We start from the raw sequence: 22,822 nt of genomic DNA, 5'->3' as shown, positions 1-22,822 counted from the left end.
CGTATCTGCGTAGGAATACCAAAAAATAATGGTAATCTAATAATATTATTGGCCGTAGGTACAAGATATTATGATGATCCTGACTTGCGTACATACCTACCTAGCCACAGTAGCTAGCCCTTTTTCTTGCCGTTTATAGGTACTCTATCACACAAACGAAGAGAAAATTAGTAATTAATTGCGTTTTTACATACTACTTACTTACCTACACTGGTGACGGGTGAAGTCAAGCATTATAAAAGTTAACTGGTTATAAAAATATTAACTGGTTCTTACAGCAAAACATAAAATGTTCAAGATCGATAAACATTACCCTCAAACACACATTACTTACGTAAACAGGAAACTTCGAATTTATGTGAAGGTTTGCGGGAGCGCGTGAAATCGGATGTGAGTTGCTAATTTCTTCCATTAATCTTCCTTAACTTTTTGATGCTTAATGACTTTTACGAAACGGTACCTTCCTACCTACCTAACAATATGGCCACCTAAAATTCTACGACTAAAAAGTTTTGACATACATACCTACCTATTATGTGTAGTATTAGAGTCCCCGCAGACCACAAACTTTTTATCGGCCGATAGTTTGGTCGGTTTCTTAATCAGCATGAAGATGTACCTAAGTGTGCAAATTATAACGATTACGTCTTCATACTGATTAAGAAACCGACCAAACTATCAGCCGATAAAAAGTTTGTGGTCTGCGGAGACTCTTAGTGCATCAAGCTGAAAGATCGTATTTACAGTTTTTTTAGATTTACTTTTTTGGGCGAATAGGTATACCAATCCTTTAGCTCTACAGCACTCAGAAAGGGTGTAACAGCACTTTCACTGCTCAAAATGCATAAGTCCTTTACAAAAGTTACACCTATATCATTGATAAACCGTTCAGGTGGATAGGTATATTCTGTAATCGTGGCCTCCTGTAAAATTGTATTTTTGTAGATGTGACCGTTTAACTCGAGACCCTCGGTATTATTACACCTAGGTGGGTATAATCCGCGACAGGTCAAGATGACAATCGGGGTATGAGGCGGGGGGACGCCCCGCACACCCGCACGCTACCCGCACTCGCCCGCATTGCGTTAACGCGGGGGCTATGCGGGTGTGCGGGGCGTTCCCTCCCCGATTGCTATTTCAACCTGTCGCGTACTATAGGTAGGTAGGTAGGTACATACACCCTACTCGGTGCAAATGCCCAACCAAAAATTACACAACAGTCTAGACCCGAAACCGATTACAGAATATGAGTAGGTACCTACTATATAAATATAGGTACCATACCATACCTATAATAATACCTACCATTAGGTAAGTACTCAATGAACCATACACATTACCCAAATATCAAAGGTAATTATGTTAATCAGGTCAAAAGCGATTTAAAACGCTTCTCTCATAAAAGTTCCTTGAACATTCCACGCCTGACATTTTTACGAGTTATTAAAATAATACACTGTTTAGAATTGAACGAGTTTGAGTCGCGAATACAAAGGTATTGAAGGTAATAAGTATAGTCCACGACAGGTCGAGGTGGCAATCGAGTATGAGGCGGGGGGAGTGGGGACGCCCCGCACACTCAGCCCGTCCGCACCGGGTTTGCGCGGAGGCTGTGCGGGCGTACGGGGCGTTCCCGTATCCCGTCGGCGATTGCCATCTCGATCTGTCGCATACTATAATTTAAACAATAGGATACGAAAAACTCAAATAAAAAAAGTCTGATAGATCTATCAGACTCATTTTTTTATATTTTATTCTATGCTTGAACACTGAATGGCACTGAATAAATGAATCAACGCAACGATCTCTATTGTAAAAACTTGGCTAAAATGTAAAAAAGTGAGCTGTAGAATTGAGGTTTAACTAATTGCAGATGACTATTTTTAACAAAATGTTTATTTTTATAATTGTTTGCATACCACCTCTATTCTATCCTTTGCATCAAACAAAACCAAGAAATATTTATTTTACACCAAAACTTTGGCAAGTTCTTAAGGAGCAACTTTTGAATAGCTAAAGGATATCTTTCATTGTTCTACAACGGTCATCTAGTTACTCTAGTATTTTCTCTTTGGCAGTCGTTGCTAGACCTGAGTTATGGTGTCACAGAGTTGGCAACTGCATCGGGCAGCATGCCACAGTTCAGTGACTTGCATATAAGGTTACCTTTCCACCAGGGATGTGTAGCGAAGTGTGTAGGTACCTAGTATGTAGTACAGTTCTTGCAATTCACGAAGGTGAGTGGCATGCTTGTGTTTAAGTCGTATCGGCATATGTAAGGTACACTGAATGTGTGCGTTTGCAAGCCTTTCTCGCGACTAATTGGTCCGACATGCACGCACATTTACGCAATGCCCGTGTATCCGACGTGACCACAAGTAAAGTCCACTCGCCTTCGTAAATTACAAGAACTGTATACAAAAGAACATAGTAGGCTATGTGTGAAGCCCATTCACGGGATCGCTTTATTTTCATATCCTCGCTCTAAGTAATTTAGTGTAGTTAGCAATATCCCACTCTAATCTCAAATCCTTTCAATAGCGGTTGCTTAGGTATATACATAAAAGATTGTTAGTAGTAATAAGACCGTCTTTGTATGACGTTACATTTTTATTTATCCCGTTTTCCTTTGCTTGTATTTCAAGTCTGAGTGTACGATAAAGTCTAGGCATTTCCTTAGTCACCTTAGCTCAGAACTCCCGTAGAAAAGAGTTCAATAAGATTCGAAAATGAAGCAATTTTACTGGTTAGTTTCACGGTTATCTCTCTCTATGCATCTTCACGCAATCCTAGTGGAAGGACAGCCTAAGAATTAACAGTGCGTGGCTAACCTACTTTTTCAATCATTTGTCTTATTAATAAATCACAGGCCGTTAAATTAGAATAGGTGTCTAGCCCTAAAGACATGCGATATGCGCTTTGTTTCTGACGTCCAAACTCCTAACAAAACAAATTGGTACCTACTATGTTTAGACTACATTACGTGAGACTGATGACAATGCCCTGAATATTAGGCCTTCTATTTTGATAATTATTATGTCACCAGCTGTGCCCTGTTGCGTAGGTAAACCTATACCTACTTGGCTTAGTCGAAGTGCCAAGTCGCCCTTTTCAAAACAACTTCGATAGGAATAGGTTACCTACTACGTACACGTATCTAGTTGCATTATCTAATTCTAAAGGAAGGCTTACACGGGCAATTGAAATCTCGCAATTCCAGGCAATTTAGTCAATTATGACGTCACGACCACATGAAAGCAATTTACGGCAATACTTAAAATTTTCGGCAATGTTATGCAAAATAATTGCTCCAGATTTGCTCCACTTATAATGATAAAATCTCTAGATGTTATAAAAAAGTAAATAGGTACTAATAGCTCTATACCTACCCAAATCTCACGAATACGTATGGATTTTATATTTAAATTAAAAAAACATTTTACCTTAGAGACGTCACTTAGTCTAATGGCCACGACCACTCTGCCAAGAGTGTTACGAAGTAGAAGAAGAAGAAGAGTAACTTAAACTATTGTAAAAAACCGGCCAAGAGCGAGTCCGTGCGAGAGCGAGGGTTCCGTACTCGGGTATTTTGTTCGACATTTTGCACAATAAATCAAAAACCATAAATGCATAAAAATCTGTTTTAGAATATACAGGTAAAGTTCTTTCATATGATACCCCATTTGGTATAGTTAGGTTACTTTGAAAATTTAAAATACTAACTATTTGTTCATTAACACATTTTTTTTGTGTAATGTAACCACAAATCTACGGTTTTCGGATTTATTTCTTCACTTGTGCTATAAGACCTACCTACCTGCTGAATTTCATAATTCTAGGTCAACGGGAAGTACCCCATAGGTTTTCTTGATAGACACGACAGACAGACAAATAAAATGATCCTATAAGGGTTCCTTTTTTCCTTTTGAGAAAAAAAGACCCTTAAAGTTACTAATAATACGTACTTTAGATTGGGGGAGGAAACCATGTTAATTTTTGATAAATCGGGCTACGCGACGCGTAGAACCAACAACACAATCCGAGAGATAGTTAAAGTAAGTACAAAAGTATCAAAGACAATAGAATAATGGAAAAGTTTCGTCCCCCAATAAATGGGGTGCTTCGTTTCAACTCATTTGCTTTAATGATCGCCAGGGAATAATTACGGAATAAGCAGATGTAAATGGTGGTGCGTTACAGCTACAGCGTAGGTAAGGATAATATAATATCGTAGGCTGTTTATTGTGTTATTTGTTAGAAAAAAAACACTGATTAATCTTCTAAATGCGTCCAATAAAATATCTGTCTGTGGAAATGTCAATTAATGAAATTATATCTTTTATAATTTCGTTGATTGCATTAACCATAGCTCGCTAAAATCTATAGTTATTTAATTGATTCCAGACTATTATAAATGGGAAATTGGGTCTGTCTGTCTGCTAAGTTTTCACGGTTCATCGTCAGCCTGTCTGTCTGTCTGCTAGCATCTTGCGGCCCATCCGTTTAACCGATTTTGACGAGATTGGTAGGTACACGAATAGCTTATATCCTGGGTACGGACACAACTATACTCTTTGTCTTGGGAACTCAAAAAGTTCCCACGGGATTTTTAAAATCTTAAAGTCATGTGGACGAAGCCGCGTGCATCGCCTAGTAAGATAATCATACTAATTACATATTAGCATGATTATTATCATCATGATCAACCCATCACCGGCTCACTACAGAGCACGGGTTTCCTCTCAGAGTGAGAAGGTTTTGGCCATAGTCTACCACGCTGGCCATGTGCGGATTGGTAGACTTCACACACCTTTGAGAATATTATGGAGATTTCTCAGGCATGCAGGTTTCCTCACGATGTTTTCCTTCACCGAGCAAGTGATATTTAATTAATTAAAACGAACATAGTTCCGAAAAGTTAGAGGTGTGAGCCCGGAACCCAACCCCCGACCTCCGATTAGAAAGCGGACATCCTAACTACTATAGGCTATCACAGCTTATAGCATGATTATTATACTCGAGTGATACAATAAAAAATAAAAAATGTGGGAGTTAGTGATACCTACAGTCCGCGACAGGTCGAGATGGCAATCAGGGAGGGAACGCCCCGCACACCCGCACGTCACCCGTGCTCGCCCGCACTGGGTTAGAGCGTGGGCTGTGCGGGTGTGCGGGGCGTTCCCTCCCTGAATGCCATCGCGACCTGTCGTGTTATATGTCTACCTATATTATTTTATGTGCAATTCGTTTTTCTGCCAAAATCTAAGGGAATTTCAATTAAAGTAGTAGTCATAAATGTTTTAAAACACCACCGCTGAGAATGTGGATATCGCTTACGCCATAACCATCACTCAGCACATGGCCGGCTATCCGTGCAATTTTCAAATGTGGCTTCTTATATCGTAAATCCCCGATGTTAGCAAAAATTGTTTATAGACAGTCAGTGGGATGGTTAGCATTCTGCAGTCAATAAAAAACCGCTCTGGAAAATTTCACGGGCCGATCGATAGATATTTACGTTCATAATGATTAATTGCACTATTGTTACGAGAAGGAAGTCGGGGTAGTCGGCACTAAAAGCGTGTTCTGTGAATGGTATACTGTGCTCACTGAGGTAGAGGTTTACGCGTTTTTAACGAGCGAAGTAAATACGGCGGAAGATGATTATGCATTCGCGTTAATTTTGCAGTGTGCCGGCGCCCAACAGTGAGTACCTACGCGCATACGCACTGCGGGTGGGATCGCGCGATATTGTATCGGACACGCGTGTTTATGAGTGGAAGGTGTGTTTCTACCCTTATAAACATACTTTCTTTTGAAATACATACCTTCTATTATAAAAAATAGATTTTTTTTATTAAAAAAAATTTGAATTGAACACCTACTTAATTCAATTAAAATTTAAAATGCATCTTTTTGAAATCCACAATAATTAGGTAGGTGTTTATTTTTATGTACAGTGGTACTTAGGTATAGTGATAAAGGAAATTAATTTCAACGAATAAACGAATTAAACTCTAAAATAGACATTTTTGAATTCATTTTATTTGCAAGAGATGAATAAAATTCTAAAATAAAATTCACGTGTTTACGAATGTTTAATAAAAGTTAAAACGGTGCAGTTTAAATACACTGTTGAAGTTTTATAGTGTTTATTATTTTGTTAATCGTGATTTTACTTTGACAGCACTATGAATCTGAAACTAACTAACGTGAACGAGGTAAGGAGCTCTGTCAACTTGCTACATAGCGCGTCTGTGTCTTCTGTAAAGGTAAATCTAATAAATTTTACTTATTAACCTTTTTGCTAATTTACCAACCCACTTTGTTAACTATTTACTAAACCTTGTATGCGAAAAGGCAAATTGTACAGACGAACATACACAATTCAGCAAACTTATGCAATGCATGATGGTGTCATGAATAGGTAACTTCTTTACGCCCGTTGGGCGATTTTGGGATAAAAATTCGAGGTGGCGTCACTGACTGCTAATTCGAATAGCAGTTGGAGTGCCAATAGATGTAAAATTACACTTATGTTAATAGTTTTAATTTACAAATTATGAAATATTAATTTTTGATACAATAAATTTAATTGGGAAATCCGAAACACTTTAATAATACTGTCCACTTCTGTTAAGTTTTCACTTCTGTTAGCAGCCCCCGGTGACTGTCATTTTTTTGAGTGTTACTAACTGTTACTAAAATTAATTTATCTTAGCTTCGTTTAACTTTCTCGAAGGCTTTCCCACTACGGCTGTACACGGGTGCAACATTTCTCTTGAAATATTCGAAGTGAGAGTGAATACCGTATTGCGAGGTTGAGAAGTTAGTTTTTTTGGTCTGTTTGAAATACTTTTATTAAAACTTAAAATCGTTTTTCAAGAAAAACTAATAAATCTTGCAACCGTTTTTTTATTCTTATAATAATAATAAGATAGAATTTGTTTAGACAGTTGACTTTTATTTAATGGACTTTAACATGTAGCACATTGCTACTCTACATAACAATAAATATTTAACAACCAGACTAAAATATTACTTATAAAACAAAAATATTTCATTCTGACGTAAGTATTTACATTTACACTTATAAGTGTAAAGTTGCTGCAATTTAATTAATGCGCGATTTTATCTTTAAAGCTAGTACATACATGCATTAGATTTGTATTAATTAGTAGTTTATTTTTACTCACTGCAGCCTACGTTTCAGTTACGATGGCCTAAGATCAAGCATTGACAGATCATAGTATGAGCAAATTGAAATAACATTGTGCTTAAAATAAAATCTTGCTGCTTAGCTATAATTAAGTTTATATTAAGCACTTACTGGCTTGGATATCTTCACATCGAGTACTCGTAGCTTTTATCCGCGATTTAGTCTACTTGAATTTTTTCTATAAAGTCTTTAGGAAAACTTTGTTTTCGTAAGATAGGTAATCCTATCCTGGGGTATCCTCGTCCTTCCCCAGATACCAAATTGGCTTTGGGCCAATTTTCGTTGAAATCGATTGAGTAGGTGTTCTACCTGCTTGGTGGTCTGTGAGCGTATACAGAAGTAAGAAACAATAATAAATAGATTTGGGCAAGATAAGCCAATTCTATTAGAATTTTAATTTTATACAGCTGTACCTAATTAAAAATAAATAAAAGAGCTTTTCAAGTTTTCTAAAACTTTTTGCTCCTTTACGTTCCTACGTTTTAATTCTCCACATGTAGGTGCTTACTAAGCTTAAAAAGATTTTCAGCGAGTGAAATAATCGTGTTTGTAAAATTGTACAATACCTGAGCCACATGTTGTGATTTCCAACCCACGGTATTTTTACAGCAAGCTTTCTGCAAATTCTTTACGGGCGCTAAACATTTTTGTGAATAGCTTTTAAATTAAGCAAAGATACATAGTTATATCTACCTAGGTATAGAGAAGCCGTGATAGCCTAGAGGTTACGACATCCGCCATCCGCCCATTTATATTCAAAGACTAGCGTTTTCCCGTGACGTTGCCCCTGTCTATTTAGGTTTTCAAAAACCCCCCGTGGGCGTGGGTGGGATCTCTTTGTTAAAGTTCCATACCTCAAAAGGAAACTCTTATAGAATCACTTCGTGGTCTGTCTGTCTGTCCGTCTGTCTGTCTATCTGTGCGTCTGTACATCTGTCCGTCGTGTCTGTCAAGAAAACCACTTCCCATTGACCTAGAATCATGAAAATTGGCTGGTATAGGTAGGTTTTATAGTACGTGGATTTGTGATTCCATCACACAAAAAAATATTAGTATTTTCAATTTTAAAAGTAATATAACTATACCAAGTGGGGTATCATATGAAAGAGCTTATCCTACATACCTATATATTCTAAACCAAGTTTTTATTTATTTTACTATATAATAGTTTTTGTTTTATCGTGCAAAATGTCGAAAAAAATACCCAAATACGGAACCCTCGGTGCGCGAATCCGACTCTCATTTGGCCAGTTTTTTTCAATAAGTCTCTTTCTTTGTGCCCGTTGAAATAATAATCACTTAGTAACTGAAATCGAAATAAGGTCGAGTCGTATGATTCCGAGAAAACATGACCCTCAGTAAGGCGGATTGCGATGCAAAGAAAGATAAAATCCATATAGTAGGCAATATATAAATGCAAAAGTATGTCTGTCAATGTGTTACCTGTTTACGTCCTATTTAACCGTTTATCCGATTTTGACGTTACAGCTTGTAATGTAGCTTGTATCCCGGAGGCGGACATAAGTTACCTTTTCTCCCGGAAAATCAAAGAGTTCCCTCGGGATTTAAGAAAACCTAAATCCACATCTTCATAAAACTAAATGATGCCCATTTAGTTAAAACTAAATAAGCACCCTATTTGTAACAATCATCAACAATTTAGCGGTTTATTGGTTTGTTTGTTTGTCCTTCATCACGTCGCAATGGAGCAATGGATCGACGTGAATAGTTAAAGAACTGGAGAGAGTGACATAGGCTACTTTTTAACCCAAAAAAATCAAAGTTACACGAATTTTTTTAAACCCTAAATCCACATAGGCAAAGTCGCGGGCATTACCTAGTATTTTATTTGGTATAAGATTATTCTGAATATCTACCTGTCACACGTGTCAGTATTTCGCCGGTAACCACGTCAATTAGTCAATCAATGCGGATGATTAAATTATGGTCGTGCGTATGTGTGGGACACGTTGAATATTCAGGATTTCGCTTCCATGTTCCTTGTTTATTTTATAAACTTGGGTGGTTATAACTTTCGTTAGAGGTTAGTCTCACTTATCAGGTAAATGCACAATTGCAAAGTCTTTGCAATTGGAAGGTCATCTCCTGAGGATGCTCCGTGTCGGGCCGAAACGTAATGCGTCTAGTGTGTTTTGGGATTTGTGTGGTGCTGCGTGGTGGTGGTGCGTATTGCTTGCCGAGTGGCTGCTTTTCCTGCATAGTTAGCAGTGAGAGGGCGGGCGGTGCATTTTGCATGCTGCATGTTGCATCATACAGATTCGACCTGTTTCAGCGGATTACAGCAAATTAAGTTTTTGGTTCATTGAATATCCACGAAGAGAAATTGTTAGGCATGTTACCGGGATGCACCGGCCCGAATACTGCTCTTCTCCTCGGACGTATCCAAAAGGGACCAGCAGCACCTAGGCGCACTGGGAGCTTACCTGGCTGACACCCCACTCAGGCTACACCTGTCTCAAGGCCGATTTAATTTAACAAAGTAATAGGGGCCGAAGGGGCACACAATATTATTTTGTATGTAACTGACAGATGTCAAAAACGCAATCTCTCATTGGCTCTATTATAAGTATCCGAATTTCTCATTATTTTCAGGAAGAAAGACAACGCACAGGAAGATTGATCGCGATTCTCGTGGGGATCTGCCTCCTGATGGTGGCGCTATACCATGCCTGGGTGCGCAAGATACCCGTGGTAGCCAGCCTGGTGGTACCTGCGCTTATAATGTTCGTGTATGTAGGATGGGTGTTGTACACCGCATCGAGGGATAAGAAAAGGGTATGAAGTTTATTATATTATCTTAGTTTTAGTGGGCTCTTCTCAGACCTGGGCGCGTTTGGAACCCGCGTAGCTTTAGTTTTAAGTTTACGTAATAAATTATCACCACTACATCACTGCAAATTCAGCAATTGACAATCAGAAAGTACAATAATACCCAATCTGAAGAATTTAAAATGCTAGTAGGTGCGGTTTTGTGCCTCTTGTTAATTTCACTCAAACCTAACAAAGTTATGTTACCAATTACCTATCATCATTCATCATCATCATCATCATCATAATCAATTTATTTAACAAAGGTTTTCATAAACTTGCAGTGTTCTACATAAAAATGTTATGGTACAGATCATTACTTGTACGATAGTAAGGACCCTTCGTATGCGAGTCTGACTCGCACCTGACTGGTTTTTAGGGTTCCGTACGGAAAAACGGAACCCTTATAGGATCACTTTGTTGTCTGTCTGTCTGTCTGTCGGTCTGTCAAGAAACCTACAGGGTACTTCCCGTTGACCTAGAATCATGAAATTTGGCAGGTAGGTAGGTCTTATAGCAGACATTCGGGGAAAAAACTGAAAACCGTGAATTTGTGGTTACATCACACAAAAAACAATTAATTGTGGTCATGAACCTACTAATTAGTATTTTCCATTTTCGAAGTAAGTAACTATATCGAATGACCTGTGCATTCTAAAACCGAATTTTATTTATTTTATGCATCATAGTTTTTGAATTATCGTGCAAAATGTCGAAAAAATACGACTGTGGTACGGAACCCTCGTTGCGCGAGCCTGACACGCACTTAGCCAGTTTTTTTTTAATCTAAAGCGAGACACAAACAGTAAAATGTAGCCGGTAGGTAAGTCAGAAACTCGCGAAACTCGTGTTAGAGTAACTTTACAAAATTGGCTTGAAAGCATTGAAATGTTCGATGTGTAAACAATACGGGCTGATTCATTTACCGCCGCCGTGCATCAGGGTAAACAACTAAACACCCGCCGTCTAATATAGAGTGATGCCGCTTTGACAGACTGTTTACGATCAATGAATTAGGACGCGTTCAACGTTCACTCAATGTCAGGTACGCATTTTACGCCTAAAGGCAAAATTACACTTTAGGCAGGGTAAACTAGAGTGAGGGAACTCTCGGCTTGTCCTGAATCGACGATATGCCAAACATTAGGCAATGGTGACGTAAAATCAAAGAAAAATAGGGCTACTTTAGGGCTACCTGCGTCAAATGTACTAACATTTGACGCCTGCTAGTGACTTCGAAGCCTCGTTATAGCTTCGTTTTGTTAAAAGTTCCCTAACTGTCGTGAATTGTGCTTTAGGTGCAAAATATGTTTTTTGTAAATTGTTCACCATTATCATCCTGTGGTCATCAAAAAAAACTTGTGGCGATTCTTAGTATTTAATTATTATAGTTTCTAAGTAGTTACTTTTGACGGGTCCACTCCTTTATTAGGTATCTCGAACTTCTCGCATATTATGCTCTTTTTCCGGCCATCAAGCCTTCGAGGATCAACAGGTAGCCTCGCACAGGGAATGCCTTTGTAAGTGTCCAAAAACAACTTCCCTCAGCAGCATGCGTTTTCAGATAGGTAGAGCTCTTTTCAGTGCACAAGCGTCTGAGACCATTGTGTCTCTATGATATTTTAATCAACCTTAAAGCAAGTTAATTATAATAAGTACCTACTTAGTTAACCTAAAAAGGAAATTAGCGTCAGTAACCTTTGATATCGCACGAACAGCAGTTAAGGAAAATTCATAGCCACGACCACTCTGCCAACGATTGAGAAGAAGCAGAGCCACTAAGAGCTCGCGCTTATTTTCCCCCCAACTATAGGTACTAAGCCTAGCAATCCAGAAAGACAATAGGTATCCATTCTTTAATCTGGGGTATACGAACAAATCATAAAACGTAGAAGTTACGATGGATATTGGCCGACTTTTAACAACTCAGGGTTGAATAATTAAAAAAAAACTTTTGGCGTGCTTCATGGCATACTTATTCAAAGTCAAAGTCAAAGTCAAATGATTTATTCAAAATAGGTAATAAATTACTCTTTTTGATCAGTCAGATGTTGGATTTGTAATATATAGGGGTGATAATTATTAAAACATAGTTAGGTACTGAATAGAGTGAATAGTAATAAGTACTCTGTAGACAACAGCTATTTACACACACACTGCTTACAGCTTTATACGCCTATGACTTACAGCTTTCATTCAAATCGCCGAGAGAATCTGTCAATGCTTTCATCACACACAGAGATGTTCATTTTTATTTTAGGGTGATGAATAAAGAGTTTTTTAGTTCTATTTCATCAGGGCTGCACATTTTTTTTTCTATAATATTAATGAGTTGAGTTGCAGTAATATAAATACTATGCTTTACATTGATACCTCGATAGTGTCTTAAGTCATAACTCAGACAATCATCAAAGGCTTGGAACTTACTTTCTTATATTTTCATTTTTTTACTTTTCTTTTTGATTTACATAAATGAAGTTTAAAACAGGAAGTTTCGAGGAGAGTAATACTCTGCGTTCTTCTCCAATTATGAGCTCATGGCTTATGGTAAGAGTAGATAAGATTAATATATTATACCTATACTGGTGAGATCTGAAGCTACGATCAATCGTTTTCAGTTAACCGCTATCTTTTACTTTTTAACGACGAGGTATTTATGTTTAGGTTTAAAAGACTTTATTTTCTCAAAAAAGAACAAAAGTTCACTTAGGTACATGGGATGATGATTGATGTTTCAAGGTACTTACCTAGGTAGCTAGGTAATACCTATATGTAGGTATTAATGAATAGCTACTTATTCTTTGCTTAAAATTCCGTATCTTACTTAATTACAGAAGCTCATTAAAAAGTGGTTACTTTTGGTTTTAATTTTCGTTTGTGTGGAGGAGGTTATATAATTTTGGACACATATACATACATGTACATAGATTGGTATTTAATATAATATGATCATGGGCAAGTGCAGCTTGTCTGTCCGTTACACAAACAGATTGAGGCTCGAACTTGTTTACTTTCCCTTAATGTTTATAATGCTGCAAAGGTATGCCGCAAGGTTATAGAAACAATCTACAGTGATTCTCAACTCTATATAATATATTCTCAACAGATAAAATTTAAATATCGGCAAACACTTCAGTCATTTTAACTAAACAAAGTAAATTTAAAATGCGTTAAATATACTGGTCAAGAAATGTTTGAGTTTACTACATTAAGGTAGGTAGGTATTTTAATTTTTTTATCAGACCATGAAATAGAAACAGGTTATCGTCATTATCTAACTCATCGCCGACTCACTACTGATACTGAGCAAGAGTCCCCTTTCAGAATAAAGAGGGTATAGGCCCTAGTCCATCACGCTAGCCAAGTGCGGGTTGACAGACTTCACAAACCTTTAAAAACATTAGGATGTCTTTAAACCGAAACCGAAACCGAACATTATGGAGAATTCTCAGGAATGCAGGTTTACTAAGATGTTTTCCTTTGATATATTATATTAAGTGAACCTAGGTATATTTCATATTTAAAGGGAACATGTAAGTACGTACAATAACAGTTAAGGTGTAGGGTTGGTACTTCAGCATTTTCGCTGCTACGGTTTCGCAGCGATGTAGGTAATAATATCTATCTCCTGCAGGCGTCAGTTTATTTTATTGTATTATAGATGAATTTGTAGATATATACCTACGTGACAGCTCGAGATGGTAATCGGGGTGGGGACGCCCCACACACCCGCGCAGCCTCCGCGCTTACCCGGTGCGGGATAGCGCGGGTGACGTGCGGGTGTACGTGGGCGTCCCCCCATCTCAAATCCCAATAGCCATTTCAACCTGTCGCGTACTATAGGTATTTCGCTGATTTTAAAAATGCTGTAAAGGAAATACAATATCGAGAATTACAAAGCATCAGTAAATAAAAGCGGTTCCCAAAAGTTCATAATTTCTTTCCATTCAATGTTTTTTTAAAAAAAATTATGCTCTTCTTCAATGGACATCGTAAAATAGGAGTAGACTATTAAAATCCTGTGAATCATCAGCATTAAAATAAACTTGAACCCTATTTTAACTCTAACGTATCACTAAATATACATTTCTGCCCACACCGCCTAATCCGTTTCTAAATATTTATTTAATCCCAGACTCTAATTAGAACCTCTATCTTCTAAAAGATTCTTAAATCACGGAAAGGTGTGTTTACTTGCCACGTCTCATGTTTCTCAATCGCATAGGTTTCAGTTCGACCTTGACAAATCAGTGTAGGTTGTAGGACCTCTATTAAAGCCTTAGTCAAACAAAAAACGTGACGACAGCAACGCACAAGGGCAAGAGCAAGGCAAAACGTCATACAGGCTCCATTTGAAAATAAATTTGTATTAAACTATTAAGGAACTGTAAAAAGTTGCGGAACTCGATGGCAAGAGTGCGGCTTCTCCACACACTTCTTATTGTAAACTAGCTTATTCCCGCGACTTTATCCGCGTGGGCTACACAAACTTCAAACCCCTATTTCACCACCTTAGGGGTTGAATTTTCAAAAAATCCTTTCTTAGCGGATGCCTACGTCATAATAGCTATCTGCGTGCCAAATTTCAGCCCGATTCGTCCAGTAGTTTGAGCTGTGCGTTGATAGATCAGTCAGTCAATCAGGCAGTCACCTTTTCCTTTTATATATTTAGACTATCTGATGCCCGCGACTTCTCTCATCTCTTCTCATTTCAGAATGCACTCAGAATGTAGGTACTAACACTGCAAGTATTGTAGAAACTGAAAGGGCCTTTAGAAATACTTAGTTGTCGTAGCATGTTGTGTTTGTCCGGGCCAAACTCTATTTTCGATAGATTTCGGAAATTAACCTAAATCTGCACATTTTTTGCACGTACCGACGCGGTGGAAACCTTTTTGATACGTGCCTGTAATAATAAATCGGATTTGAAAGATCATAGATTACGCAAACGATTTATGAAGAAAAAATATTTTCTTAGCCACAGTGCCAGGCCTAGGGTACGTAGGAGTTAGGACCAAACCAGCAAAACTTTTTATTATTTGCAAATTTGGCCACACTTACCAATAATGAAGTCAGGCAGATATTGAATAAGTAATTTTCAGCAACATAAATCATTTGCAAACCTAGCAACCTATCCAAATTAATATTTTAAATGTAAAAGTGTGTCTGTCTGTCTGCTACGTTTTCACGGCCCATCCGTTTAACCGATTTTGAGGTACTTACAGAGATAGTTTGCATCCCAAAGATGGACATATGCTACTTTTTATCCCTGATAATATATATCTAATCAAAAAGCTTCCACGGAATATTAAAAACTTAAACCCATTTATTTCAAGACGCGGGCATCAACTATATAGTTATTTGTAATAACTTGCATCCTGGAGCCAAATAAAGGCTATTTTTTATCCCGAAAATCGAGGAGTAGGTACTTACAGGGTTTTTTGAAAACCTGAATGCACGCAGACGAAGTCGATCGAATGTGAAAGTGTGCTTGTTTCTTAGTTTGTTGGTTTGTCCTTCAATCACGGCGCAACGGAGCAATGGATTGACGTGATTTTTTGCATCGATATAGTTAAAGACCTGGAGAGTGACATAGGCTACTTTACGTCTGTGGCTACTTTTTATCCCGGAAAATCAAAGAGTATCATAATAAAAATAAATGATAGCATTTCAAAGTTCACAAAGCGATAAAAGTTACAAGAGATAATTTATCTCTGGCAGCACAACATTTTACACATCTTGATAAAGTTCCTAATTTAATGAAGTCTCAAATTAACTTTGGAGGTGTCGAAAATTAGATTTTCAGAAACGATAAGGCAACAAGATATAGCGAAGTGACATTTATTAATGAAATGATAGCGACCACGGTTGTTTCTTTGAGTTTGTTTAGGTAAAATAATGTCTTTGAATGCCCCGAAAATAATAATTTTCTTAGATGCATTCAAATATTTGTATCCTTCTCGGTAGTCTGTCTGAACCCATCTTTTGGTAAGGATAAAGTTAACTAAAATAGTTTACTGTTATTGTAGGTACTTAAAAATGTACTAGGTGCTTTAAGTAACTATTTTGTTATAATAGATTTAAAAATCACCAACATGCACCCTTAGTTTCAATCCTTAATTATAATATACGAAAGCGTATTTGTTTGTTGGTTTATCCTCCAATCACACCGCAACGGAGCAATGCTCGGAATAAAGTGATTTTTGCATGCATAATAGTTATCCAGCGAACTCTATAGGAGTTCCCGTGAGATTTTTAAAACCTATCTAAATCCACGCGGCTGTAATCGCGGTTCATCTAGTAAAAATAGATTAGGTAGGTAGAAGTAAGTAATTTATGGGATATATCTATCAAAGGGTAAAGATCAATGGCTTATAACAAAACAGTTTTTGAAAGGGAAAGATGTAAGCCGCTAACATTTTATAACCTTCGACCTTTAGTTAAACATAATAATTGATCTAGATTCTAGTTGATTCATGTTGACTACCATGTTATTGTGCTCGTTAGTAATAACTGAATGGAATGTTATAGTTGGAATAATAATATGACATCGAAATAAAACAATATTTAGGTTTCTATTACTATTACGATATTATGTTTTCTAATGGTACCCTATTAAAAAACTGGTAAACGCATAAAAAGCCATGCTAGTTTTTTTATATTGTGGCGGACATTATTTCCAACCAGTTGCAGTCCCTGGACGAGGTTTTCTCGAGGGAAGTCTCGAGGTCGATTCCAGTCGAGAAAAATTTGGAATTTTATAATTTCTAAATGTATTCTGGTCTGGACTGGTAGGAGGCTTTGGCCGTGGCTAGTTACCACTCTACCGGCAAAGCCGTGCCGCCAAGCGATTTAGCGTTCTGATAATTTAGGGTTTAATTAAAACTACCATACCCCTTCCAGGTTAGTCCGCTTCAATCTTAGACTGCATCAAAACTTCACCAGGTGAGACTGCAGTCAAGGGTTAACTTGTATCTGTATAAAAAAAGGTCCATTGATCGTGGAACCATGTCAAGACGGTTTCCAAGGACAGAAGTACATGGGAAATGGAAAACAACTACTGCAACCCTAAGCTCCACAGGGGAATAATAACACTCAATCATCATCATATTAATATCAGTAGGTAGGTACGTCCTTTTCATTGTCAAATCCATCCTCCAATTTATCTCATGTGTTAATGTGTTACCCTAAAATGGAAGACAAAGCGAGTGTAAATCGCTTTCAATTAGTTTGAGCACCGAGAACTAAAGAAGTCATTACATTTTACGATGGAGTGTTAAAACCAACGTTTCCAATTTAAGTTCAACGCCCAATTCTCTACAATGTGACGAGCTGTGGGTGTCATTCTCTGTTTTGTCAGGACAATTTAACTGGGACTAACTGGTGGGAGGGTATTCTGAAATGGCCGTCTAAACCACAGAGTGCTTAGTATGAGATTTTTCATCTCACAAAGGTTGATTTAATTCGAGAGTCGAAACAATAACGTCAGAGTAAACTGGAACCAAGGGTCCTTGATTTAAAGTCAAAGATTTTATCATTTCCGTTTGGAGCGCTGGCTATAGATGTATGGAGAAACTTGAGCATTAAAACAAGGTAGTTAATTTTACTTTATTTTAACGATGAAATGTTTAACGCTTGAATTCCATTAAGGTTAGTGAGATGTAAAATCCTATACTAAGCTTAAATACTTAATAGCACCTTACAGGTACAGATACAAAATTCTCGCTCCGCAAAGACGTTAAAACTTTGAATAAGTAGCGGTTTTTGTTATCACGCAATAAAGTGCACTGCGGTCTAAAATTTGACAAACAACTCTCCTTCTACCGCATAGACTCTTATCTCTTAACTCTCTCTCTCTTATGAGATGAGAGCAGTCAAAGGGACCCGCCCGCGTCAGCGTATTGAATATTTCTCAAATCACGTTAACAAGACAGTAAGCCAGGGCTATCTATATTAAAGCTTACAATTTCAAGTTTCCGTATATTTTATAGTGTAGATAATATACCTCTACTAATAAGTAATAACCATTAGGACTAGGTACATGTAGGTATAACCATAATATTAGTTATGAAATAGCTGTTTACAGCTTTGCCATTTCAATACTTAGGTAGGTACTTTGTTGGTTGTATGTACTGATCAATAAGCCAAGTTTCCAAGAAGGAACTATGAGAACCACAACGTATAACGCTCGACTGGCAACAAGTACTCCTCAACTACTAAAATTTATGAAGTTATAAGGTTGAAACACCTGCCACTCGGTGCGGTTTGTTTACCGCCACCCACTATTGAACCCTGTACTTGTAATACTTACATGTATATCTTACATTTATGTGTGTTAAATTTTTGAACCTGTGTGTGTGTACCCCAGCGTTAAAAACCTGGTACAGTACGTGGCAAAAAGTAATGTACATCGGCCTTTAGAATGATATTTCGGCTTTGTAGAGCGTTGTCTCTGTCACTAATACCTATATGACGTTTTGTCGGTCTCAACAACAGAGACAATGCTCTACAAATCTGCTATCTCCTTCTAAAGGTCGATGTACATTACTTTCTGCCGCGTACACATACTGTGAGATGACAGCGAGTCCTTCATGTCCACTCCACAAATGAGTCGTATTTACGGTCGTATCATCTATATCATGTGATCGACGGATCCTCTAGGTACATTTTGGTCCCGGAAAATTTAAGAGATCCCACCTAAATCCAAATGGACAAAGTTGTGGGTGTCATCTATTTGCAGATGTGCATAGACGACGTTTTGTCCTACTTGGTAGATAAGGATATAGACTAGGTACCTACGTCTATCCCCTAAAATCGAAGATGTCTCACGAGATTTTAAAATTTTAAATCCACTCGTACGAAGTTGCGGGCATCATCACTATATAATATGTAATGCTTCATCATGATCAATCCATCGCTGGCTCACTACAGAGCCAGTAGGTCTCTTCTGATAATGTAATACTTACCTACTTAGATGAATCTATTTATAATTAGGTAGAAACTAACTGACCCGACAAAAGCTTTATACCCAGCAGTAAACCCAAATCCAATCCATCTGGGACACGATTTGCTAGTCACCGAGATTGCAAGAGAATGTACCCGTAAATAAAATTTTATTCATACATTTCTACTCCACTTTAATTTTCTAGTTTCGCGACCAAAAGCTAGACTCTAGAGATTCGTTTCGCGCGACTTTACGACGACTTTGTGGTCGAGAGCTAGTGTGTGGAAATCCTGCTACATACCTACACATCAATACAGTGAGATGTTATGTGTGCACGATTAACGTTACTATAGAGCGAGTAAAACCCCACAAAATGAGCTTTATCACTGGTGACAAGATGCACAAAATTTTGTGCTTTTATCATTAACTAGATGATGCCCGCGACTGCGTCTGCGTAAGCTTCGGTTTTTTAAATCCATCTAAACACCTTGATTTTCCGTATAAAAACTTGAATAAAAAGTAGCCTATAGGTAAGGTCTTCAGGATGCAAGCTAGGTTCTTCGTCGATGTGGATTTAGGTTTTTGAAAATACCATGGTGACTTCCATTTTCCGGTACCAAAAGTAGCCTATGTCCTTAAGGTTCTGGGAAGCAAGCTATCTCCTCAAAATCGATTGAAGGGCTGGGAAGAAAAAGTAAAAGAGACGGATAAATAAAATTTATATTATGCACGTTTTTTGTCCCAAGCTTCCGTAGTATAGCGTGACCAGCAATATAAAAAACTTGCTCTGGGGGCGCCACTAGAATATTGTTTATGGTCAATAAGTATATCGTCTTGTATAAATTAGTTCCACGGGTTTTCCGCAATATGACGAGATGTTTTATTTTTCTGGTCAGGCTTTACTTAATGTTTTGATCACAAATATAATTAGGAACGTTTTTTGACATGGTTTGAGGTTTGCTCCTCTATAGATATTATCGTCTCATTGGGCCAGTGTATTTAAACTTTACTGCTATCTGCTTTTAGCTATTTATTCCGCTGTAAGCGAGTTTCTATCGTTTACATTGGCAGCCTTTGTTCTCGAAATAGTGGTTCAATTAAAATGTAGTAAATAGTGCGTTATTCGCCGGTGAAAACAATATTATAATGTTTTATAGTACCTACCAATAATATTTGTTTTGCATAAAAAATAATGATGTATTGCCAAAATAAAGGTATATTTTGTAAGTAAATAGTTTTTAATTTAGTATCTAGTTGAAAGATAAAGATAAATAATTTTAGTACTTATCTCTTATAGATAGATACCAAAAATCCCGTGGGAACTCTTTGGTTCCCTGGAATAAAAAGTAGCCTACTCCACTCTCCAGGTCTTGAACTATAGCCATGCAAAAAATTACTTTGATCCATTGCTCCAATGCGACGTGATTGAAGGAGAAACTAACAAACTAACCAACCAAGCAACCGACAAACCAATAAACTAACAGACAAACACACTTTCGCATTTATTATACGAGTAGGTACTGATGACAGACGTAAAAATATTAAAAAAAATACATGTTATTAATCTTAGTTTTCTTTTTTTTCAGTTGCTGGCAGCACAAGCGGCACTAAACGCCGTTATCACAGACAATCCTGACAACGATGGAAGAACTTCCGAAATGTCTCAAAGCAATATAGAGATATCCGCCATATCGAGCAAAGAGAGTTCGAAAGTGAATACACCCGATGGTTCAACTCCGAAGGACTGGTCAGAAATATCATCAGCACTTCGAAAAGGGTATAGGAAAACTGAAAAAAGGAGCGTTTGTTTTGTCAAACCTATAATTTTGATTAATGATAAATTACCAGAGGACTTGGATTTGGATCAGAAATGGTCGCATATTGTTGAAGCTCTCGCGGTTAATGAGAGGTTGAAAGTGCTTCAGCCACGCAGGAAGTTTAAGCGGAAATTCTGTCGAAGCAGACGGCATGCAATATTCAAAAGATCATATTCTATAGGTTAACTAATAGGTCTGTATTAAATGATATTTAGTTGCTGGCAATGTGAAATATTAGCGACAAATTTGAGGAGCTGGCACACAAAACAGTGTAGATATAGTGCTTCATTCAGTTTTTAGGGTTCCGTACCTCAAAAGGAAAAACGGAACCCTTATAGGAGCACTTTGTTGTCTGTCTGTTCGTCTGTCTGTCAAGAAACCTACAGGGTACTTCCCGTTGACCTAGAATCATGAAATTTGGCAGGTAGGTAGATCTTATAGCTGACATTTGGGGAAAAATCTGAAAACCGTGAATTTAGGGTTAGATCACACAAAAAATTAATTTGTGGTCATGAACTAATAATAATTAGTATTTTCAATTTTCTAAGTAAGATAACTATATCAAGTGGGGTATCATATGAAAGGTCTTCCCCTGTGCATTCTAAATCAGATTTTTATTTATTTTTATGTATCATAGTTTTTGAATTATCCTGCAAAATGTCGAAAAATATGACTAGTACGGAACCCTCATTGCGCGAGCTTGACTCGCACTTGGCCGTTTTTTTTGCTTCACCTGTAAACTTTTACTTGATGCAATTACACCGTTTGACCGTTTTGTTCGCTAGCTCATTACCTAGGAGGCTAGGATGGCTTTAAGTAGAATGTGTAAGCAAGTTATTTAAGATTTATATTATGTAAATAGATGAGTTATTTAGTAAATAATTATCAAATATATAACAGTAAACAATGTACAGAAAAAGGTTATAAGTTGTAATCAAATAATGGTAAGAAATATATTATAGTTAGAAAAATGTGCGTGTACAAAAGACTTAAATATATTATTATTATAATTAGGTAGGTACCTACATTATTTTATAAGTTATACTTATTTTACACTTTGAGAAGTAGAAAGTAAGTAATTAAGCTTAGAATTAATTTAGTTAGGTATGTAATCACAATACGGAAAATAATGTGTTGAATCTTCATTCATAAAAAATATATAATATTATGTATGATATGTCTATAGTCTCTGTTTTACTATCACAATCCAAAGCTTAGCAGTTAATATAACGGCCCGTTTTAAACACTTGATATGAAGGTGATAATATGAAGGAAAACATCGTAAGGAAACCTGCATGCCTGAGTTCTCCATAATGCAACCATAATTTTCTCAAAGGTGTGTGAAGTCTGCCAACTATCGTTGCCAGCGTAGCAGACTATGGCCTTCTCATTCTGAAAGGAGACCCGTGCTCAGTAGTGGGCCAGCGATGGGTCGATCATGATGATGATGAACATAACTGCATTGAAACTGCCGACATTGCATTTTTAATGTCTGAATACTTCCTGCTGATTTAAATCGTCCGTGCCCCGTACTACACTTTATTACACTGAGTGAAATCCTAACAAAATTCTAGTCAATTACTAAAATATTTATAAATCAAGGACACAAATTCCCTGCAATAATTGCCAGTAGTTTTCTTCCTACTAATAATATTATAAATGTGAAAGTGTGGATGGTTGGATGTTTGGATGTTTGTTACTCAATCACGCAAAAACGGCTGAACGGATTTGGATGAAATTTGGAATGAAGATAGATTATATCCTGGATTAACACATACACTACTTTTTATCCCGGAAAATTCCCACGGGATTTTGAAAAACGAAAATCCATGCCTACGAATTGTCGCTGGCATCAGCTAGTTTGTTATAATTACGGTAACTTCCAATACTGGTTTTACCCACCCCGATTGCCATCTCGACTCGTCGCGTAGTATACCTACATTGTTCAACGATCAACTGATCTAACTGCACGTAATAGCCGTTCTAATGCGAGCACTGAAAGTTATGACGACA

General features: G+C 37.3%; 1 protein-coding gene across 1 annotated transcript; it reads left to right on the top strand.

Moving 5' to 3' along the window:
- Nucleotides 1-5,700: 5,700 nt before the first annotated feature.
- LOC117996256 (uncharacterized) lies at nucleotides 5,701-21,637 on the top strand. Its single transcript, XM_034984299.2, has 4 exons — nucleotides 5,701-5,783; nucleotides 6,188-6,272; nucleotides 9,833-10,015; nucleotides 20,579-21,637. The coding sequence occupies exons 1-4, from the start codon at nucleotides 5,773-5,775 to the stop codon at nucleotides 20,993-20,995; spliced, it is 696 nt and encodes a 231-aa protein (XP_034840190.1). The 5' UTR covers nucleotides 5,701-5,772; the 3' UTR covers nucleotides 20,996-21,637.
- The last annotated feature ends 1,185 nt before the right edge of the window (nucleotides 21,638-22,822 follow it).

Source organism: Maniola hyperantus, chromosome 3, assembly GCF_902806685.2.
Source record: "Maniola hyperantus chromosome 3, iAphHyp1.2, whole genome shotgun sequence".
In the NCBI taxonomy this organism is placed as follows: domain Eukaryota; kingdom Metazoa; phylum Arthropoda; class Insecta; order Lepidoptera; family Nymphalidae; genus Maniola; species Maniola hyperantus.
This window is presented reverse-complemented; position numbering and strand designations above follow the sequence as displayed.

Coding starts and splice junctions, on each gene's coding strand:
- LOC117996256 (XM_034984299.2), top strand. Junction 6,273..9,832: donor CGTCTGTGTCTTCTGTAAAG/GTAAATCTAATA, acceptor CATTATTTTCAG/GAAGAAAGACAACGCACAGG. Junction 10,016..20,578: donor CATCGAGGGATAAGAAAAGG/GTATGAAGTTTA, acceptor CTTTTTTTTCAG/TTGCTGGCAGCACAAGCGGC.